Genomic DNA, 20,977 nt, shown 5'->3' on the forward strand with positions numbered 1-20,977 from the left:
ATTGCCAACCCTACCCTTGCACATGTTTGCTGCATGGTAAGATGGGGCTGCCTTTACACCACAGGTCTCTCATCAGTCTCATTCATAGCTGCCCCATTCCCGTTATATTGCACTCAGGTTTAAATACAGCTCATGGAGAAGAATGCAGTGGGATTGGTAGGAGATGAAGCTCAGCCAGTCTGTGTGAGCGCATGATTCCTCCTGCCGCGTACTATAAATGATGCTTCTGCTGTACATTAGAGGAACGGAACTATGTAAGGGCCGGAGGACTGCATGGTCTCCTTTAATTATTCATCATTAGCAGTAGCTATTATTATTTAAAAGCTGCCCTTCTTGGCCTGAAACATTGACTGGTAGCCTGCTTCTTTCCTTGATGGCTACCACCCGACACCCTGCTGCACTTGCTCTTGAAGTGGGCCAGGGCAAAGGTCTTCTCCATCAAGTCCAGCTCCAACCCATAGCTGTCTCGCAGTAACACCAGACCTCCTGGAATCTCCTTTAAGGGCTCCTCCTTGCAGTAATTCATACCAAGCCAGCCAGTGCTCTGCTCCTTGTGTTGGTCCCAAGTGTGTGCTGGGTTTCCCTTGCTGTGCTCCATCGATATCCCCCCGAGCCTGACTCACACGTGCGTACGATACATTCAAGGGAAGAGTTCCTACCGGCAGTGCCAGCACGCCTTACTATTATCTCCATTTCTCCCGGAGAGGCACAGGCCTTGTTTACTCTTCTTTTAATAACACAGATGGTTTTAATAGTTCTCTGCCTTCGCCCCCAGTTCTTTCTCCTTGTCTGTAGTCTGTTTAATGCTTCCTTCTAAGTGATGGCTTTGTCACTTAATCTCATTAAAACTTCTCTTCATTGAACTCCGTGAGCTGCTTATCAGACCGTAAGCCTAATCTCCCATTTGTAATTAATTTGTTCTGTGCCTCCTACAATTTGGCATCATTAGATAATGGCATCACTCTCAAGGTCACTGATACACACCACGAGGTAAACACCCGTGGCTCCAGCACTAGCTGCCCTGCTAGCCTCCTCCTTCCTCCTCTCTTTGCCACACTGCTTGATTTTATTGACAGCTTTCTCCCTTTCCCTCAGCCAATTTCTGACGCATTTCAGATGCTTCCTGTCCAGCGTGTGCGGCTATGTGAGTCTGCAGATCAATATCCTGCGCTGTCTTAGAGGCAAATGCTTTTCTGATGTCCTCCAGACTTGTCTGCACTAGTTTTCCACTTGCCTTCCAGTTCATTCCTATTCGGTCCAAGAATTTAGGTGCACTGTTCTTCTTTTGCTGACTTACATCTTTGTAAAACTTGCAGAGCCCTGTCCTCACAGGCTCAGGGTTGGGAATGGGATACAGGAGCCTTTCACCATTGGGCTCAGTGGACATTCAATGGCTCGCTCATCAATGGCATAGGTAGAAACAAGCCACAAATCACTATAATGATTTGATGTCCATATTTTTTAAAAAAGCAAAAAATCCTGAATTATCACAGTTCATGGTACCAACCAGTACCAACCAGTACCACCAGGCAGTTCCTGTTGGTGGGATGAAGAAAGCACTAAGCAGAGATGAAACCCAAACCAGTGCTTCCCCACTCCCTGCAGGTCCTGCCAGGATGCTGCTACTCAGCGCTTCCTCAGACTTTGTCTCCAGCCTGTGTATAAAGGTGTTTGCAGGGCCCTGCCCTGTCTGGGTCTGCTGGCTTGAAGCCCCGTTTTAGCAGTGAATTTCACAGGCTAGAAAAGGCAAGAATGATACCTTTGGCGATACTGCCACTTGCTCATTGGGATTTGCTGGCATAGGGCTGTCTGGGACCTTTGCAGGCTCTGGAAATAGGGTCAGTCCTGGTCCAAGCTAAATCCCTTCATTTTCCCCATTAGATTTATTTTCATCTCACATATTTCCCTGTTTGGATGCAGTATCTAACAAACTCGAGTTGATTTGACCCATTCTTTCAACTTTTGCTGTTTTCTCCCTGAAAGCTATCTACTAAACTTAAGTAACAGATGCACACAGAGCTGCCATTAGATCATAGGTATCGGTATTCAATACAGTATTGATCACAGTATTCAGAAATTCAGCGTTCAGACAGCTACAGAGAACAGCTCCAAATCCATTACACAGAGCTGCGGGGAGGAAATCTCACAAGCACTGAAACCTCAGGATTTTTAACTCACTAGAGACTGCAACTATATTTTCTAATTGGCAGTTTTTATAACTGTGCCTAATTTTTCTTGCCCAGTAGTCAAGAAAGAAAAAAAAAAATCTACTGGTGAGAAGTTCTGCTGCCTTTTGGGAGAAGGCAGGCTGTGGTAAAACAGATATATATTTTTCTGAGGGGGGTAAATGCAGGAAGGATATTTTGCATTTGCTTACGTAATGGCTGCACATACATCAGCCCTGCTACCTTGCTGGGAGCTGGCAAAAGGCAACCGGGTAGATCCAGCTCAGTCGCTCGAGAGCAGCTGTGCGGAGCAGCTGCGTTCAAGTCTCCGAGTGCAACGTTTTGGGTAAGAAGCAGCTCTTACCTGAGGATATATGGTAATTACTCCCATTGAAACGTGCCTGGCTCAGCAGCAAGAAGATGTATTTGCAACACGCTTGCAAGCTGTTAGGAAGTGCATGTTTTGTTTGAATGCAGTGATGCCTCAAGATGCTAGTTTAAAGGCCAGGAGAACTTTGTGGTTATAGTCAAAAATAAGTTTCTGCTCAAATGACATGTTGATAAGAGCAACTGACTGACAGACAGGCTGACTTCTCCTGAGATCAGAACTGGGTTTGGAACAACAGATAAACCTTCCATTTTCCTAAACAATCCGTATTTCCTAAACCATCCTTGTTTTGGCCTCTCTCTGCGATACACTCCTCCAAAACATGCTGAAAACATCTTTTTAATCCGTTTATATAACTCCCTTTGTATGCTGCACTGACATTCTCTGTGCTCACACAATCACTACACCAATGTGATCAACAAAAGAACAAAAATCATTTTATTCAGCGCATACTCCATTTCCTCTGAGAATGAGCCGAAATTCGGTTTCATTCAGCTGTGATGCTCTTGGACCCTGGTCCCTAAAAACAATATTGCAGCACTAAATATCAACTATCTATTATCAAAAGGGTTTTTTTTAAAATTTCAGGGTTTTTTTATTTTTAATGATCCATTTGTCTCTTCAGACTCAGGAGCAGGCAGTGAGATAGCTGTGATTTGCAGCCACAGGCTGCCCGCTCCCTCCTCTGCTTCCATGGAAACATGTGTTGGATGAGACAAAACCAGGCATAGATTTAAAGTACCTGATTTCCAAAATATTTGCTTTTTCTTGTAAGGAATCCTTTACCTCCTGTTTCTACAAAACTCTGGGTAAGGAGGAAATCCCTTTAGGGAGAGGCAACTTTTTGAGGTGCCTGGCTGGCATTGCTGCAGGGGTTGAAAGCATCCTTCCTGAGCACGTGCTCAGGGGTGAAATGCATGAGGCAGGGCAGAGACAACGGGTTTCGGAGCTGATGTCATTATGGCAGCAGCATTTGGGGTAAGGAGGGTTCAGCTTTAATGTAACCCCTTTGCTTTAGCTTCATCTCCTCCCTGGGGAGGTGAAGATCATACCCTCCTTTACATTTCGGGACCCCAAAGATACCCAATTTGCTCATGTAATAGCTCTGTGTGTCTGCTGAGCAGCCTCTCTCCGCCCTGGGTCATGGTAAATCCAGATTATTTGCAGTTTGAGGGCAAAACGAGGGAGGGCTGGGGAAAGGGCAGCAGCTCAAACCAACCTGCATGGCATAGGCAGGGCTCAGCACAGCTTTTTGGGTGGCCGCTGTGTTTTGTATGGGGAATTGATTCAGAAAGAAAGAACTTTTAGGAGAAAATGGACAGCCACCAGCTCTTCCTGTATCTCTCATGCAGCAGGGCATGCTAGAAGGGCTGTCACCTCTCAGGGACACCAGGTTGCTCTGCTGCTGGAGGCCGAGCTGGAAACCCACTGCCGCAGGCATGTCTGCACAGGGCCTGATCCTGCTGCGGGAGCCAGGTCCTGCTGTGGTGGTCTGGTTTGCAGGAGCTGAGCCTGACCCGTGGCAGCCGCACGCTTGGTATCTTCTACTTGACCCCTGTTTGTTGGTGAGAGGGGAAAAAAGGCTCTTAGATGTGGTGCCTCTGATAAGACGCTGAGGCAAACGAGTTGCTGGGTGGTACTTATGCAGATGTCTTTCCTGCATGGAAAAGAAATGTATTTTATCTTCCATCACTTGCAAAGCATTCAAATTTTGGAGGATGCTTCTGTCTGTGGCAGCCTAAGCACAAAGCAGGGCAGAAACCTTCTTTTCCAAAACAAACCCTGAGCCAAGCCCTTTCAGCTGCAGCACAGCCTCCCATTTCAGTGGCCAGGAAGCCCATCCATCCTTGGCCTCTTAACAAAGCCCTGTCTCAGGCATCAAGAGGTATAAATAAATGTCACTCCATGCTGTCTGATGGTTCCACAAGATTCATGCTAATCAGAGCCCTTCATTAATTATTTAGCTTCAGGGAAATGTGCCAAAGGGTTCTGACACTTCAGATGTGCAAAGTAATTGCCACATTTACTTCCCAGCTAATGGGGAGGACAAAATAAATTGTACTGGGCTGAGTAGGTATGCGTGGGTGGGTGAGGGAGGGGGGACCAGGACCTTCCTGCCCTTGCATGTGGTTTCATGTGTACCCCATAGCCCACAGAGCTTCACTGTGTCTCAAAGAGCTCAGGGTTGTCCCCCTGCATCGCGGCGTGGGCTGGGCATGTCACATATGCTCAGCCACAGTCACCTCCATCATCCTCTCTGTGCCTGTCTCCGTGCATCACGCCTCCCTTTGCTTTCTGCCTGCTCCGGGGTTGCTCTGACTCCTCAAGCGAGCATGGGGGCTGATGGTTAGTTTGCTCCAAGTTGCCAGAGCAGGATTGGATCCCGTGTTGCAAGTGGTGCGGAGCTGCACCCTGCGCGCAGGGCTGTGCTCCTCCCTGTTTGCCGAAGCATGTGGTGACAAGCAGCAGCTCTCCCTGCTCCAAAATAAGTAGGTCTTGACTGCAGGTTTGCAACCTGAGGAAAACAAACAAATGCAAAGCAGCGTAGCTATATTTATCTGAAACTTAGAAGCTGTGGCTCATAGGAAACTTTGATCACTTTAAATGTCAGGCAACCTGGGAAAAAAAGGGAGAAAAAAAAGCATAGTTAAAAAGCAAATGTTTTGGAAAAGGTAAGAGCTGCTGCTTCCAAAATGAGGTACAATCCCTTCTCTTCTAGCCCAGTACTAGACATCCTAATCTAGAGGGCTGATGTCTCTCAGCTTCAAGCTGGGGGTACTCAGAGGCTGAGGTTTCCAAAGCCTGGACCAGCAGGACCCAGACACCTGCCTGGCGTTCAGCAACAGCTTGTCATGTCTCCCATACCCGTGAAAGATGAAGTTCATCCAAAACAAAATATGGCATTTGGGTTTGGGTTTACTTTGTTTCCACATGCAAAGATTGTGGTTTTCTTGAATTTATCGTCATTTAAAATTAATGTCATGCCATTATGTTTTATCTCTGATTCAATTGCAAGAAATTAATTTTAAGTATCTGGCATATGAAAAGCAAGAGCTTTAGATGGGACACAGGGATATCGTGCTTGGGTTCCTGGACATTTTTATTAAGAATGAGGTATCTGATACAGTACGAAGGCGTATGTGGTGGTACCTGTCTCAGGGAGTTTCAGGAAAGCCCCATATACTTAAACGTTTGCAAGGAGCGAAACACTAAGGGAAAGCAGTTCAGACCTTTTACAATGCTTGCCCAGACCTATTTTTACTATTCTCTTCAGAATTCCCCAGTTTCTGCTAAAGCCAGACCTGTTGCAAGGGAATTCACTATTCATGAAGAAAATGTAGTATGCTGTCCTTCCACCTCGCGTTGTTCATGCGCAGTGCTCTAGGATAACAGCTATTTCTGTACCTCTGCAAATCTACGCTGTTACTCTGAAATTACTGCTACTTCTATCACATACACATGCTATCCGTTATTGAAGCAGAGTGGTTATATGTACTGTGATATAAGGAAAACATTTTCCCTTGTTCAGTTTTGTCCAGTGAACTTTCATGCTGCTTATTAATTGATGAAGGTGGCAAAATAGTTCCATTTTACATATATATATATATTTATTCAAATTCACTCTATACCTCCTATTATATATTCATGCTCATCCCAGAGCAGAGGGCTAGCCTTCCTTTGCAGAAGCAATCAGGAAAGTGTGCCTTACGGTGTTTAACAATATCGTCAGGGAAATCTGAATTCCTTAGGCCTTTTAGTTTGGTTTTCTAAATGTGAAATAATTTGCTGATCTATCTTTAGTCCTTTGGCCTTCAGAATGGGAAATGAAATTGTCTTTTCTCAGATACTCGATGTCAGCATCCAAATCAGGACTTTCTCATTGTCTGCAGAGAGGGGGAGTGAGGATACATGATATTCAAGTACTCAGAGATGGAATCTGTTTTTTAGAGAGAAACTCATTTCCACAAATTCAGTGGGTTTATCTGCCTTCTGCATTTTTTTCTTCTCCTTTTCTTCTTTTTGCATCTGTATGCATAAGATACCTAGTTTTAGGGATGACTGATGTTAAGTTCCTAATGAGCTTCATTGCATATTTTGCTGATTTGGTGCTGGAAGCTTGCTTGACCTTGCTTATGGTATCTTCCATAAGATATATACATATGATCCATCCTTCCTTCTTCCCTCTGCCCCATGTGAGGGGATGTGCTGTGGCAGGGCCAGCCCCCCTAGTATTTAAACCATTACTGCTTTTCTGTGTAGCTCTTCTTCCAGCCGATGTCCCAAAATGCCCCACAAAACCATTTTCCCTACTCATTTCCCCAGCAAACACAACTCTGACCACTTTCCAGGCAACACTTCTGGCACATCATTTCCTGATCTAATTTTTCTAATTACCCTAGAGGCCCATAATAACATTTAAAAATCAGAGTGCTGCTTCACTGTCCAAAGCATTTCTCTAGCCAGTGTTCATATTGGCTCTCACCAGAGCCCCGCTCATATTCTCTCTCTGCTTTCCATTCCTGTCTTACACACCAGTATTTTATGTCCTTCATTTCTCCTTTTGTTGTTTGGGGTTTTTTTTCCCCTTGGACAGTACTAACACACTCCTCATTCATCAGCCCTTCGTGCCACACAGCACTGTTAGCGTTGCTGCAATAAGGAGCCACGCTCTCTGCCTCCTCCATCACATTTGCAAGCGCTGTAGGATGCATTTGCTCAGGGCAGGAGCAGGTGCTTTCTAACTTCCTCCCCCTGACCTGTCCCTCCTTCCTCTACAACCTCAGCCAAGGTTTTTTCCATATTAGCAGCCGACTTCCCAGATCAAGAATGATGTAGAGCTGTAGCTCAGCGAGCATCATCCCTCCCTTTGCAGAGAGCATTTTGGTACCCAGTTGTCTTGCATCCATGAAGCAGGCGGTTGTGGCTATTGCATCCAGCAGTGTATTAGTGATCTGTTGCTGTTTTCCAGGGAAAGATGGGGTTGCCATGACAATTGTGTGTTGGTCGAGCTGGTGTGTGCATGGCCACAGCATCTGCACACCTCCGCCACTAATGCATTTATTCTCCCAGCCTCCCCATGCAGTGGGGGCAGTGGTGGGGGATGCAACGATGTCCATGCCGAGATGCTCAAAGTAGCTCTCCAGCATGGTGCAGAGGGGTGAGCAGCTCAGTGACTGCTCAGTGACTCTCCTCCCCAAAGAAAATGACATTTGTTTGAATTGGGGCTAGGGAAAGGGGCCTGGTCTGCAGTATGTCACTCTGCACCTTCTCTCACCCACCTGGTTTGGGCTGGCAGGAGGAGCGCTGGGTACAAGGAGCTGAGGAGCCAGCAGAAATGCTGCAAACTAGAGCGCATTTACAAGCACCCCTGACTGCCTGTGAGAATCCCAGCCTGAATCAGAGGCTTGTGACACTGCTGCAAAAGAAGCCTTGGTCTCCTGAGTCTCTGCCCGCAGGCTGTCGGTTTAATTTGCAGTCGCGTTTGCACAATTTGCAGTTGCATTTTGCACTTGAACAGAGTGTCCCAGACCCTGCTTCGGCACCTGGAGCTTCAAAACTTGGGCCTGATCCCAGTAGGGCAGGAGCTGGAGGCAGCCCCTGTAAGCTGGAAGCAGGCCTCCAGACATTTTTGTAGGCACATCTTTCCTGGGGGCTGCACCGGAGCTGCCTCAGCCCAGGACCTGGATGTGTGGAGGAGCAAAGGGCAAGACTTGACAGGGCAGGATGTGGCTAGTGCTGCTGTGTGGCAGAGCTGGGTTGGTGTGGCCCTTTGCCTGGGCTTGCAGCAGGGCTGCTGTCTGTGCACCACCACACCGCGTGCCTGCATGCTTGTACCTGTGCGGTCCCTTATTTCTGCCTCTCACTGCCTCATCCTCCCAGCAAAGCTGCTTGGAGGGGCTGTGCCTGCCAGCATCATGGGGTGAGAGCCAGTGAGATGAGTTGCTCCAGGGTCATCTCCTCTGCCCCCAGCACAGGACCTTGCCCAGGCAGGGACAGGGGTCCTGGTGGTCACCCATGGGGTGAAGTCCAGGCCTCGTTTCCCCAGCTCAGGCACTCGCTGCCAGACCTTGCTTCGAGAGTTTGCTAAAAGTGTGTCTTCTTCATCCTTTCTGGGCATGCTTGGCCAAAGAAGAGGCTCCTCTGTCTCCCAACATCCTTGCCCAGCACCAGGCAGGATTTCACCATTTCCAAGAGCAATGCAATCCCAATTCATCTTTATGATCTTGCTTGACCTTCACTGGTCTAAGAATGACAGCCAGTAACACCTGCCTGCAACTTGCATTGCAAAAATGCATGAGGCTCCTTTGTTAGAGCAGCAGATGTTGTGCTGGGTGCTGCAGAAACAAAGCTTGAAAAGCAGATGATGCCCCAAATTTAAGTAGACCAAGCAGATCTAGAGACCTAAGAGAGATGATTCCCAAGGTCATGTAGGAAGCCTGTGGCAGACCCAGGGATTGAACATAGATCTCCTGAGTCCCAGCCACACTGTGGTCTCTGGACTGTCTTCTCTTTTGTCTTCCAGTCCATTAGGAAGATCAGTTAATGAAATGGAATTAATAATGCCAGCTGCAGCACCAGCAATGCTGTAAGGGAGACAAATTTAGCAGCATAGGCTTAAAAGCAGCAGGATTGAAAATGGGGGTAGGCTGCAAGCGCCATAAGAGCCTGCTCTAATGGGGGAATGCAGTAGGTCAGCCAGAGTTTTAGGGTCTCATCAGCTTTACTGATCAAATCTTAAAGGAGAAATGAAGATGTACCAACTTCCTCCCCCAAAGGAGAGAAACACCCGATTTTAAGGTTCCCAGCAATTGCAAAAAGTAGTCCCACTGGAAAGAATCAAAAGACTTTTCTAGGTCAGTGGCAGGAATAGAGCCTTCATTTCTATGATCCTCATGGTTCAAAAATAACATTAAAGAACTAAGAGAAATTAGCCACTGCTGAAAAGCTAGGAGTAAATCAAAATTGATTCTTATGTGTTAGACGTGCTGTTTCCTGCAGTTGTCAGTGAGCTGAAACATCAGTGCAGAAGTGCAAGCCATCTCTGGGATGGCTGGTGAAGAGGATCTGTGCCAGGTTCGCCGAGGGACTGCACATCAGCGGTTCAAAAACTGAAACGGAAAATTGTATTTTAACAATAACCCCAAATCTAAGGACTTCCCCCAAATGGCTCATTTACTAGGATTCAAACAAAGGCCACCTCATGCTCAGGGAGGAAAAGAAGTGCAAAGTGTGTCTCACCTGATTCTTTCACCCACTCATTTGACTCATGTCACATGGCTGTTGCCGAAGACCTTATGATAATCTCAGACTTTGAGCAAAAATGGGAATGAAGAACATTTCTGCTGAGCAGAAAGTGAAACAGAGGCAGCAGAACAGCAGCTTAGCAACATATCTCAAAACACATTTCTTGTCCCTGCGAACAACCCCAATATTTTGACTGATCATTTAAAAACCCCTCATAAACCCAGGCATTTCAAGGCTTCTAAAAGAAATCTCAGGGAAGCTGGAACATTATGTGACATTCTAGGACATAGGGGTTTCTTTTGTTATGAGTATTTGGCTCCATATTGTCTTTTTTACCAGCTTATTGATTCCTTTTGTGGTCTAAAGACCTGAGGAAAAAAGTAATTAATCTTGTAAGAGAAAAGACCATGGGCCTAGGGCAAAAGACAGTGAGGACAGAGCTGTCTGTGTACCACCTAGACTGTGAATACTGATGGACCTGAAATAGCCGTCAGCATCTTCCAGCTCGTGGCCTTTTCACCTGAGCTACCTCTGAGCAGATTTGCAGCCCAGAAAATGTGTTGTGCAAGAATGAGTGCAAGACAGTGGGAAGCATGAGAGGAGAGCCAGGATCTGGCCCATCCCTCTGCTATTGACAGCCTCCTCACGAAAATGTAATTGCTGGCTGCCCTTGGCTTGGAGTACTCAGGCAAAAATTCCCCGTTGCTCTTTAGAGCTTTGAGACATATTAATGCAACTTTTAAAATAGCATCTCCTCTATTTTTGTTGCTAATGCTAAGAGTAAATTAGCTTAGAAGAAAAAAACAATCATCTCCCTTAATGCTATTGTTCTCCTAAAGTGCTAAATGTCAGGATCTTACAGCACCACGTTGCAGATCTGGCGCTGCCCTCAATGTGTCCCACGAAGCGTTGACGTGGAGTGATGCAGAGCGCTGTTCTGAAAAAGATAATCAGTCCAAAGTGTCTTCAAAGTCACTGCACTTAGAGCAGAACTGGCAATAGTTTCAGCTCTATCTTTGAATTTGTTATCATTAAATATTCTTTGAAACCAACGCTGATTTCCACCCTGCCCTCCAGCAGGATTGTTAAGGGACAGCCCTGAAGTTTAGGGCCATACGTGATCCTTCCCGTGGTAGAACAGCGGGTACTTCTGAGCTCCGATGGACTGTTATGTCAATTCAAGTATATTTACTTAAAAAGCTGTAAATGTTGCTGACTCTGCCCTCATCAGAGCTCATCAGCAGTGCACAGGCAGGCTGGATCACCGTGGAAGTGGGAGGACCTCTGGAGGGAAGCAAGGTGGGGCTGGAGAGCTAGTACTGACACGGGGCTTGCAGTGTCCCTGTAAGCAGCACAACCCTGGTGGCCCACGCACCAGGGCAGGGTGCCTGTGTCCTTTGCTGAGCCACACCTCATCCAGGAGTCCCTGGATGTAAAGAAATGAGGCAGACAGCAGTACCCTACTCACTTGTTAACTTGGCCAGAGGTTTCCCTCAATGGGAGGTTAGGATGGGCTGAAAGCAACCAGGTGACTTTATTTTACTAAGTCCTTACCCCACACATCCTACATACATGGGTCATTATCTCCAGCAGAGCTACTTAACAGGCAAATACTGATGAGCCCACTTGGCTTGTGGCTATGCCATCAACACTGAGCTTTAGGTGACCTCAGTAAAACATCTTAAGATCTATAATAATTTTAGTAACATCCTGCAGCAGAAGGAGGCTTCCCATGGGCAGTGCTCTAAAGGGAAGGGGAGCAAATTTCACTTACTGCTTTTCATCCTGCTTCCAGTCATCGTCACAGGAAAACTCTCTTCCAACACTGCAGTATCCTATGGTTGATGCCAAGATCTCTGACCTGTGCATATCTCACCCTTTTAAGATCCAGGCAGCTTATTTGTGCCTTCCAGTCTGCTCAGTAAATGTTTACTTGGTGGTCTTGGTTTAGTTCTGCTGCAAAGAAGTAGTCCTCACCCTCAATCTATTGACAGCCAACTGCTTAGTCTTAATTCTGGCTCACTACTTACTGAATGCATAATTTCAACTCTCATTGTAGAAATGCATTTTTTATTAATTGCTATTTTAGTCTTGGATCCACCTAGTGCTGGTTGGGATTTTGTTAAACTTTTTGTGCAAGTCTATGTAGACACACAGACAGCGTTAATGCCAGGTACTGCCTCTGTCCCTCACCTGACTCGGCTCCTAAGATGAGTGCACACTGCAAGACTTTCTTAGCCCATTTGCATTTTCTAAGTATGTTCATCTCACAGTTCCAGTTCCATTCTGTTTCTGACACAAATGCATTGTTCTTGTTACTGGTGGTAACGTGATGGGTTCTGGTGCCCATGAATTAAAATAGCTCTGGAAGTAGCGTGGGACAGTCCAATCACATGGGCCACGTCTGAAGAGACATTTTTCCAAAGGGAAGTAAGAATTTAAGCAGGAAAACTGATGGTATGGTTCATTTTGGTAGCCTGGGGAAAGAGATGGAGACCTGAAGTCTGGGGCAAGAAAAATCCCTACCAACAATGAAGGAAAGGAGAAATCATCAGTGTTTCATACAACACTGGGATGTTAAATGTACATGGACCACTCTTCTGTCCAGAGTTTTTTATATCTGACTGAGAAATGTGGGTTACAGTGAGACTGAGCAGAGATTTTGTGTCTTCTCACTGCTGTGTGGTATTGGGCACTGGTGGTATGCACCCAATAGCCATGAGTTTCACTGATGCACTAGGTTTGAGGTCTCTTTGGCTTTTTTTCGGGAACTCCAGGATTTAGGAGTTTCATGTAGATGATGGCTCTGTTTAATATACACTGCTTGTAAATACATCATGTTATGGATTGGAGCTGGGAACCCCATCGCAGAGCTGCAAACTGTGTGCCGGGCAAAACGTATCAATACAGATATTTTCTGTTCTTGCAAAGGGTCTAAACCAATCAGTCCATGCTGAGAAATCATCCTTTGCCAACCTATTTCTTCCTATTTTTAACAAAGCCAGGAAGAACATAAAATCAAGACTTGTAACATTGTTTATAGATGGTTTAATCTTACTCTATGCAATGACAATTGAAGCCTGTTCTGCACCAATTAGTTAATTATTTCCCTGTTAGAGGACTGAAGATGCTGGATTGAAGCCTAGAGCAAGTCTTTTGGGGTATTTCAAATCCGGTTTTGAAACATGAACAGTAGCTGTTGGCCTCTGTAATCCCAGGAGGGTTTCCTAGGTAAAGGTTAAGATCACACTGTGCTGAATCTCTCCTTAAATTTTGGCTTTCTTCTATGAGATGAGTTACCTGAGGGAAGGATAAGTGACCTACTGCTGCAGGTTGGAGGAGATCTCTGTTAACTCAGGCATTAAAGACCGTTTGGTTTTGGAGCCAAAAGAACAGAGAAGTTGTATACGTGACCCACGTGTCTGTTTCCATATAAAAAAGCTAAACTCAGTATAACATGGCTAAAGTAAAATTATTTAATAAACTAGCAGGATCTAAAAGATTAAATACAGCCTCAGAGCTGAGAAGTCCCCCCAGTTGGGATCATTCTGCCAACGATGACTGGACCAAGTCTGATATGCTGTATCTCAGGTCACTCTTCAGTGAAATGGGGTGACTTTTGGGGGAGTTTCTTTGTCATTAATAACCACCCCAAAATCTGAAAAGCCAAACAGGTTGGGTGGATGTAGAGCATTTTCTTTCCCAGTATTTGCCAAGAACAGCCATTGCTTAGTTGTGATATCTCTGCGAGGCTACTTATAGTGGTTTATTGATGGGGAAACTGAGGCAGAAGCAGTGTCTTACTGGGGGAGGAGTGTTGGGGTTGGTGTTAAAATTCAGCCATTAGTGGGCTCAGAGTACAGAGAGCCCATACTTTTTCACAAATTGGCCTGTAAACCTGCACTCTTACTCCTTAAATCCTGGTTCATGCAGCATTTTGAGCAGCGAGAGGAGGCAGCGCTCAAACCCTGCACACCGTAACCTGGGTGCAGCTTGCGGTGCTCAGCATCCTGGTGTAGCAGGGCTTGGTTTGAGGGGCTGGGGGGGGCTGCGTGGGTCACTCCGTGCCTGTGGGTGCTCATGCCTGCAGGGGGAGAAGGATGATCCCCGGTGGTGTGGGTACTCTGCAATTTTCTTCTGTTTCTGGAGTAGTTTTGAAAAAAAATAGCAAAATGAGGGTTGCTCTGTTGGGGTTGGATCCTGACCTTGGTTTTCTCCTGCCTACTCCCCGACCTCACCCAGCTGGGCAGAGGAGAGGGGGGCATCAAAACGTGGAGGGGTTGGGTGAAATTTGGCCCTCACAAAATAAATGAAAACACCAGATTTCATCACTCAAGAAATTTCTGGAACATGAATAGTCACAACCATACAGCCACATAGGAAACGCTGCTCACCCCCCCCATCCCCCCCCCCCTCCACCCACACCCAATTTGTTTTTATTTCTTTGCCGTCAGGTTGCCTTAACCATTTCGATGGCTTAGGAGGCTAAGCCGCCGAGTGCAAGCTTTTGATTTGAAAGGGGACCGCATCCCCTTTTCAAAGGAGCCTGCTCCCTAGGGCAACCACATCACACTGCTGATTTGCTGCAGTGGAGACCGCAGCGCGTACAATATGCCCTCCCCCCTCCGCCTGTGCTGCTTACAGCATCAGTCCGGAGCCGAGCGGGGAGACGGGAGCGATACCCGCTAACCCACCCATGCTCGGGAATGCCTGACTGGTAACGCAGTGCCTCCGACGAAAGGACCGGCAATTCCTCAGCCCTCCGAGATGCAAGCCAGTGCCGATTCCACCAAGATGGACTGTCTTTGGAGCAACTGGAAATGTCAGGGTATTATATCTATTCTAGTGTTGCATGCTAGAAGGACTGCATGTCAGAGGAGGCGAAGGCAGGATCCATCCATTTTTGCATTGTTCACCTGTGGGCCTTTGCATGCTGTTTTATCTCCCTCCCCGTGAAGCTTTTCTTTGGGGGTAATTTAAGAAAGAAAGATAAAAAGCCCTTAATTCTGTTCTTTGAATGTATTTCTCCTATCTCCAGCTGTGTCACCCTGAAAGCATCCAGGATACGGGACCTTGCTTCCCACCTTACAGCTCATTCCCAAAGCATCCGCCCTTGCTGTTAGTGGTGTCATTTCTCATCCCTGACTTTCTCCGTCGGGCTGCCGCTGGCATAATTTCATACCTTTTGGGCTTTAGGAAAGCCGGGCAATGGTAAATTTGTGCCTGCTCGGGCTCGCGAGGGTTCAAGGCGGTGGCATTGGGTGCCTCAGTGCCTCCTGCCCACGGACACACCCAATGTGAGGGCTTAGCCTAGCGTCGACACAAAGAAAACGCAGCTTTGGCAAGAAGTGCGATAGCACCGAGGCGGCCGCGGCATAGCCACCCACTTCGTACTTTGCTGTAGGATTGCTTTAAAAAAAAAAAAAAAATTAATCCTTTCGTTGTGCTTTCAAGCATTCCTCCCAGCCGTTCAGGGGAAAAATATTGCTATGATGTTGTCTTGCTGCCGAGTAGGTGAGGGGAACAATAGCATCTCCCTTTTGGGTTTATTTTCAGCTTATTTTGAGCGGGTCGGTGTCTGCGCTGGGTGGGGCTGGCTACCTTCGCAGGCGCCTCGGACAGCTTTTCAGCCATTTTTAGTCAGCTTCACACTTCCCAGCCAGCATCCAGCCTTTGTTTTGATAAAAGACAGTCTCTGTGACGCTGCTCGGTGGACAGATTAGAGGGAGAAAAGCTAGCGGCTGATCCTGCCGGGCAGGCTGCTGTCTGCTTCGGGCAGGCTTTGTTTGAATGTATTTTTTAATTTTAAGGTGTGTGTTTATGCTGAATAGACAGTACATGATGTTAATGCTCACAACAGGGTCCCTGGGAGAGAGATTACTCTATAGCATCATCTCATTAGAGGGTCCAGGATGCTTGCGGACATAGTTTCTTAAACGCAGCTCAATGTAACAGAAGCCAGATAACCTTCCTAAAGTGTTTTTTGGGTAGGGAGAATATCTTTCAGACACTTGTCTCTAGGGATCTTGATATTTTTGCAGTCTTAATTCAGCACCAAATTGTATTTATAGTCTGAGGGGTTTTTTAGGGAAGACGAGTAGCTGGAAAGTAAACAGATGCACCTGTTAAATGCCAACCTCCAGCAGCTCAGGCTTTCCATACCTTAATCAAGGGCTTGGGTTTTCTACAGGATTGCATGATTCGTTAAGCTTACATGAGAGAGCCACAACCAAACTTCAGGGTTTTTTATCTGAGCTTTGCAGATAAACTTCCTTGTTAGGTGGGGTTTGGGTTTTCTGTTTGTTTTGTTTCCAAAGAGGCTCGATATTTTGCAGATCCTTATAAAAACATTAATTTGCTGAGTCAGATTGCTAAACCACCTGTATTTAGAGGCAAACTAAATATTTTCCCTCTTTATCAGAAAAAATAATATTTTTGCATAAATTAAAAAGAGGGGAATAACAACAGGCATGCTGCTATTGTTTAATTAATAATTAATAATAATAGTGGGCTTTCTCTCCTTCTGTGCTCTCCTTTTTGAAACTGAGGTAGATTTGCTGAAAATGAAATGACACAATATGTCCCATGCTGATTTGAAAAAAAACCCAGATCTGAAAAAAATCAACGCAGCTAAAAAAAAAAATCACTTGCCTCACTTCCACATCATTTACATATCCTTTTCTTTTTCTTGGGTGGTGATTTATGATTCAAAAATGATTCTGCAGAAATTATAGAATATTATTTCTGTCAGCAAAATTCTTTGATCAGTCCAAGATAAAATAGAAGAAATTTAAAATTCAGAAGAATGAAGACTAAAGACTTGATCCATTGATTTTTTTAGTATCTATTATTCATGTAGTATCTGTCTCAACCCAGAATATCAGTTTTGTGCAAACCTGGAATTGCATAATTTTGCCAGCTTCATTATCAATGGAATTATGGTTCCTCTCTGAAAACTCTGGAATATGTCTGTGAACATAACAGATGCAGACACAAACCTCAGTAAATACAGTGCATATTTTTGCTGAAGTTATGGAGATACAACATTGAGGTTAACATAAGTTTTAATTAATAAACAGTCAAGCCTGTAACTAGCTGTATTGTTGGTTTGCTCCTATAATTGGTGTAAAACCGGGTGGGGATCTTGAGAAGCTTTGCCCCACTAAATCAATGTACTGTTATTTTCCTTGCAATGAAGCAATCGATGCTGCTGCATACATTTAGAAATATTGCAATGTGTTTTACCTATCCATTCTGCAGGTACAGCATGATTATGTCAATGGTAGATCATGATACAGCCCCTCGGGGGAGCGGGAGAGTAATTTGCCCCTGCCGTGCATATGCTTCATTCAAAATATTGTCATAGGTGGCTTTGGGGAATTGCAGTCGGCTTCCACACCCAAGTCATCCTTCGCACTGGAAGGTGATGCATTTGAAGTAGGCTGGGATGGAGCCATGCATAATGCATGAGTGTGCAGAGAAACGTCTCCGACTGGGCACACTGGATGATGTGGGCCTTCATGTAACAACATATAGCCAGTGCCAGCCGCGTGACGCATCACAGTGCGCAGGTCCCAGAGGGGAGCTGCTGGATGAGGTGTGCCTCCAGGTTCAGGTGGTGGAGCAGGGCTCTGTGCCTTCCCCAGGGACCCGGCCCAGCACGGCAGGACTGATGCCCATGCCTTGCTAGGGAGATTTCTTTGGATTAGGAAGGTCTTTGCACCCCAGCTTGGTGGAGCTATTTTATGTCATACACTGGTCCCTGTGAGTATTCCCTCTTCCACTATTTCTTCTACATGCCAGCTCTTGGATGGTCCTAAGTGACACACTTGTTCCTGAAGCTTCAACCTCCCACAAGACTTATTAAAAAAGAAAATCTGAAAGATCCAGAGAAAAAGGCCCGTGAACTGTTCATAGAAATTGTCCTAAATGTTATCCACCTTATAACTTAATATGGAAAATGACTGCAGACTTCATCAAATCCATCTAGCTGACATAACTCCACTGGGACTGAAGATATTGAGTAGCATTTTCTTGGCAGCTGTTTCCAGAGAACCAGCTTCCTTGCTTAATTGATATATCAATTGGTTTCCAAAGTGTGCTGAGAAGCTACACCAACTATTCATGGCAACGTTCCTCACTTTAAGACTGATAAAAAGTTCAATGGCAATAATATGGATGGATGCTATTAACCTATAATCTTATTGACAGTGAAGTCTAACTACAGCTATTGTCATGAGAATATAACTTCAGCCAGTCAGTACCTTCAGTGCTTTCCTGAAAGTATTGTGGGCTGGACTCTCAGCTGGGAGAGAGTTGTCCACTTGTCTTGTTCAAATGAGCTTGCTGTCTTTTCAGCAGCTAAAGATCTGTCCCAGTAGTTGGTTCTTATGTTGGACCTTGGTAGAGCTAAAATCCTGGAACCAATTCATCATCTGATGTAACCAGTTTACCTAATAGTTTCACAAAACTACACTAACTTATGAGGAGTTGACTTCCTAATTTCACAGTTGATTTCCTGTGAAATTTGAATGAAATTTGTCAAGACTTTTTTTCCACTTTCAGATTTGCTTTCATTTTTTTGTTGCTGCTGCAGAAATTGTATCAGTCCTTCACAGTACATTCCTGTTGATGGCAATACAACTGCAAGATCAAGAGCTTAGAGGACAAACTCTCTTAGACGAGCTTCACACTGACTGCCAGCCATCCCAACAAACACCTTGACTTAGATGGTATAAAAAAAATCAGTGAGATTTCAATAGTTCTGCCAAAATGTGCTCTGCACACCTGCTGTGCCATGTCTGAATGTAGGTTTTTTTTGTTTTCTTTTAAGAATAGATGGACAATATTCTTTCATTGCCAGAACAAGGAGAAAATCCCCCAAGAATGAGGTTATTTTAAGGTATTCCCTGAGGAGTAATTTAAACTCTGGCGAGAGGGTGATGATGAGGCAATAGCTGAAGGCAACACTGGAGGGCTGCTTTTGCTTTCATTAGGTCTCTGGGAAGTGAGGCTTTTTTTGGTATCAGAAGGGAAGATCTCTCCACATCATATTTAATTCTCACAAATAACATAGGTCTGAGCCATTCATTCTGAAAACCTGCAGATTTTCAAATGTTTGGGTAGAGTTGGGAAGGGTCTAGGTCTGTTATTTTGGTCCAGGAGTATCTCAGGAATATCTTAACATTTCCATAGCATTAGGTGTGTTCAGGGACTCTGCTTGATCTCCTTCATTTCTGCTCGCTTCAGGTGAGAGAAACAACATCCTCCCTAGAAATTGGCCAAGGCAGGTAGTGATATGGTTTGATGAGCAGGAGGTGTGTGGAGGCTTTCTCCTGCTGGTATTTTAAATCCTGGTCTTAAAGCATCTCTCATGTGAAAATGGTAATAACAACATCAAAATAATAATGATAATGTTAATGATGTTAATGATAATAATAATACAATAGACTTGTGTGCGGGATGGTTGTAGGGCTGATTTTTTTATTGCTAATCCTCTTCTGTCTACCCAAGTGCACTCTAGTGCCTCACATAAGGCAACGAGTCAATACTGGTTTGCTCACATCTTGATCTTGCAGATGGAGTGTTACATGGAGGGCATCCTATATCAAGATTTTCCTTTTCCCTGGTCCTATTCCTGTTCTCATCAGAGTTTGGGGACCAAGAAGGTCTGGACTTTCAAGTTGAGTCTTGGGGCAGGTGGATGATAAAGATATAAAGCTGAACTGAGGACAGGAAGTTAATGAATAGTGTACAAGAGGTAGAAGAAGTATGGAGAAATTCTTCAAGGCTGGAGGTAAAAGATAAGGAGAGATGCCTTCTGTCTTGGCTCTGCTGTTGATCACAGCAGTCTCCTGAAGGCACCAGACTGCTCATTAAGTGCTGTATCCATCTGTATTGCATTTGAATCAGATCTGTTGTGGGGAAGGGAGCAATGACCACATTGGATCCCTCACTGGAGAGAAGAGGGAAAGCCTGGTCCTGCAGCCTGTGGTTAAAGCAGCAAACTGGAATTGCTTTGAGTGTGAGCAATATTTACTTCTATTCAAAGACTTACAGCTTTGTTGCATTTGTTGTCAAATATTGTTGCGACAATGCTATAAACAAGATTGCCTTTCTTAAATTATGTTTCCTGATCTTTTCCCTTCCAGTAGGTCGGAGAAATTACTTATGAAGTCATTGTGAAGTCAGAATATTACGCTGTGTACAGAATTAAAGGGTGTGTGTAGACAGGTTTTTCTCACTTCTCATTAATACTAATATTACATAGGGAATGAAGCTGTACAACCCATTGATTTTACCTCCTAAGGAGGCCCAGTGGGACTGCCATTGTGGTGAGGGCAGCTCGATCACATCTAAGGGTCTTACTAGTACACTGAAGAGAATATAACCTTTTACTCAATCATCAAGACCCATGGGCCTCATTTGAAGGCTGGATCCAAGGGGTTTGCACATACTTATTATACTAACTTCAATGTAAATGCTGCTTGATGCATGTTCATTTTTCATACACTTGTTGCAATAGAGGAAAAACTTGCAAAGTCAGAAGGAGAGAACAGAGATTTTCAGAGGAAGGGAGGGAAAAGCTGTGGGAGATGTGAATTGTCCATTCTGTGCTCAATTGATCTTCATTAACTTTCATCTTAAAATGCTTTCTTTGACGCATGGAGTGGAAAGATCCCCGTTTCTCTTACAAAAGATTTTTCAAAAACATAACCATGCAGGAGTCTGAAGGTGTGAGGACGTTTTAGCTACAAGTTGGTTTGGATCCTCTATTCTCCCTCTGGGATCTCCACTCAGGAGCGTTGGGCTGCAGCAGCCCCACACCACGGTGCTTCTGGGGACCGTGTAAACCACCAAAGCCCAATCCTCATGTTTCAGCCAGGTCCTGAGGAGAATGGATTCAGGAGCATCACTACTTAGTCTCAAGTTGTTCACCCCTTGCCTCCAGCACTGCCCCTTCCAGCACCCAGGTCTGTCTTCTGGCTTTTTTTGATGCCAAATATGGAGGAGCAGAAACATTTTCTGCTGAAAGGCATGAGAGCTGGGAGAGCTTTCAGGCACTGTGCTCAGGAGCAGTTCCTTGCTGGCACAAGCATTGCATGCTGCTGCTGTTGCTTATATTTGTGAGGTTACTTTTAGCTTGCCTAGCTAACATGGGTATTTACCAGCTACTCAT

The 20,977-nt window shown here is 45.2% G+C and overlaps 1 protein-coding gene across 2 annotated transcripts in view; it reads left to right on the top strand.

Moving 5' to 3' along the window:
- RTN1 (reticulon 1) overlaps positions 1-20,977 on the top strand; it is a 120,368-nt gene that overhangs the window by 89,176 nt on the left and 10,215 nt on the right. Inside the window, exon 1 of one of the 2 annotated variants that reach the window (XM_054828032.1) lies at positions 14,262-14,626. The exons of the other annotated variant lie outside the window; for it this stretch is intronic. Within the exon in view, the coding sequence (XP_054684007.1) occupies positions 14,566-14,626 (61 nt within the window). The 5' untranslated portion in view covers positions 14,262-14,565. Of the gene's footprint in view, positions 1-14,261; positions 14,627-20,977 lie in introns of those variants that run through there. 2 annotated transcript variants of the gene reach the window in all.

This window comes from Grus americana, chromosome 5 (assembly GCF_028858705.1).
Source record: "Grus americana isolate bGruAme1 chromosome 5, bGruAme1.mat, whole genome shotgun sequence".
NCBI classification, from domain to species: domain Eukaryota; kingdom Metazoa; phylum Chordata; class Aves; order Gruiformes; family Gruidae; genus Grus; species Grus americana.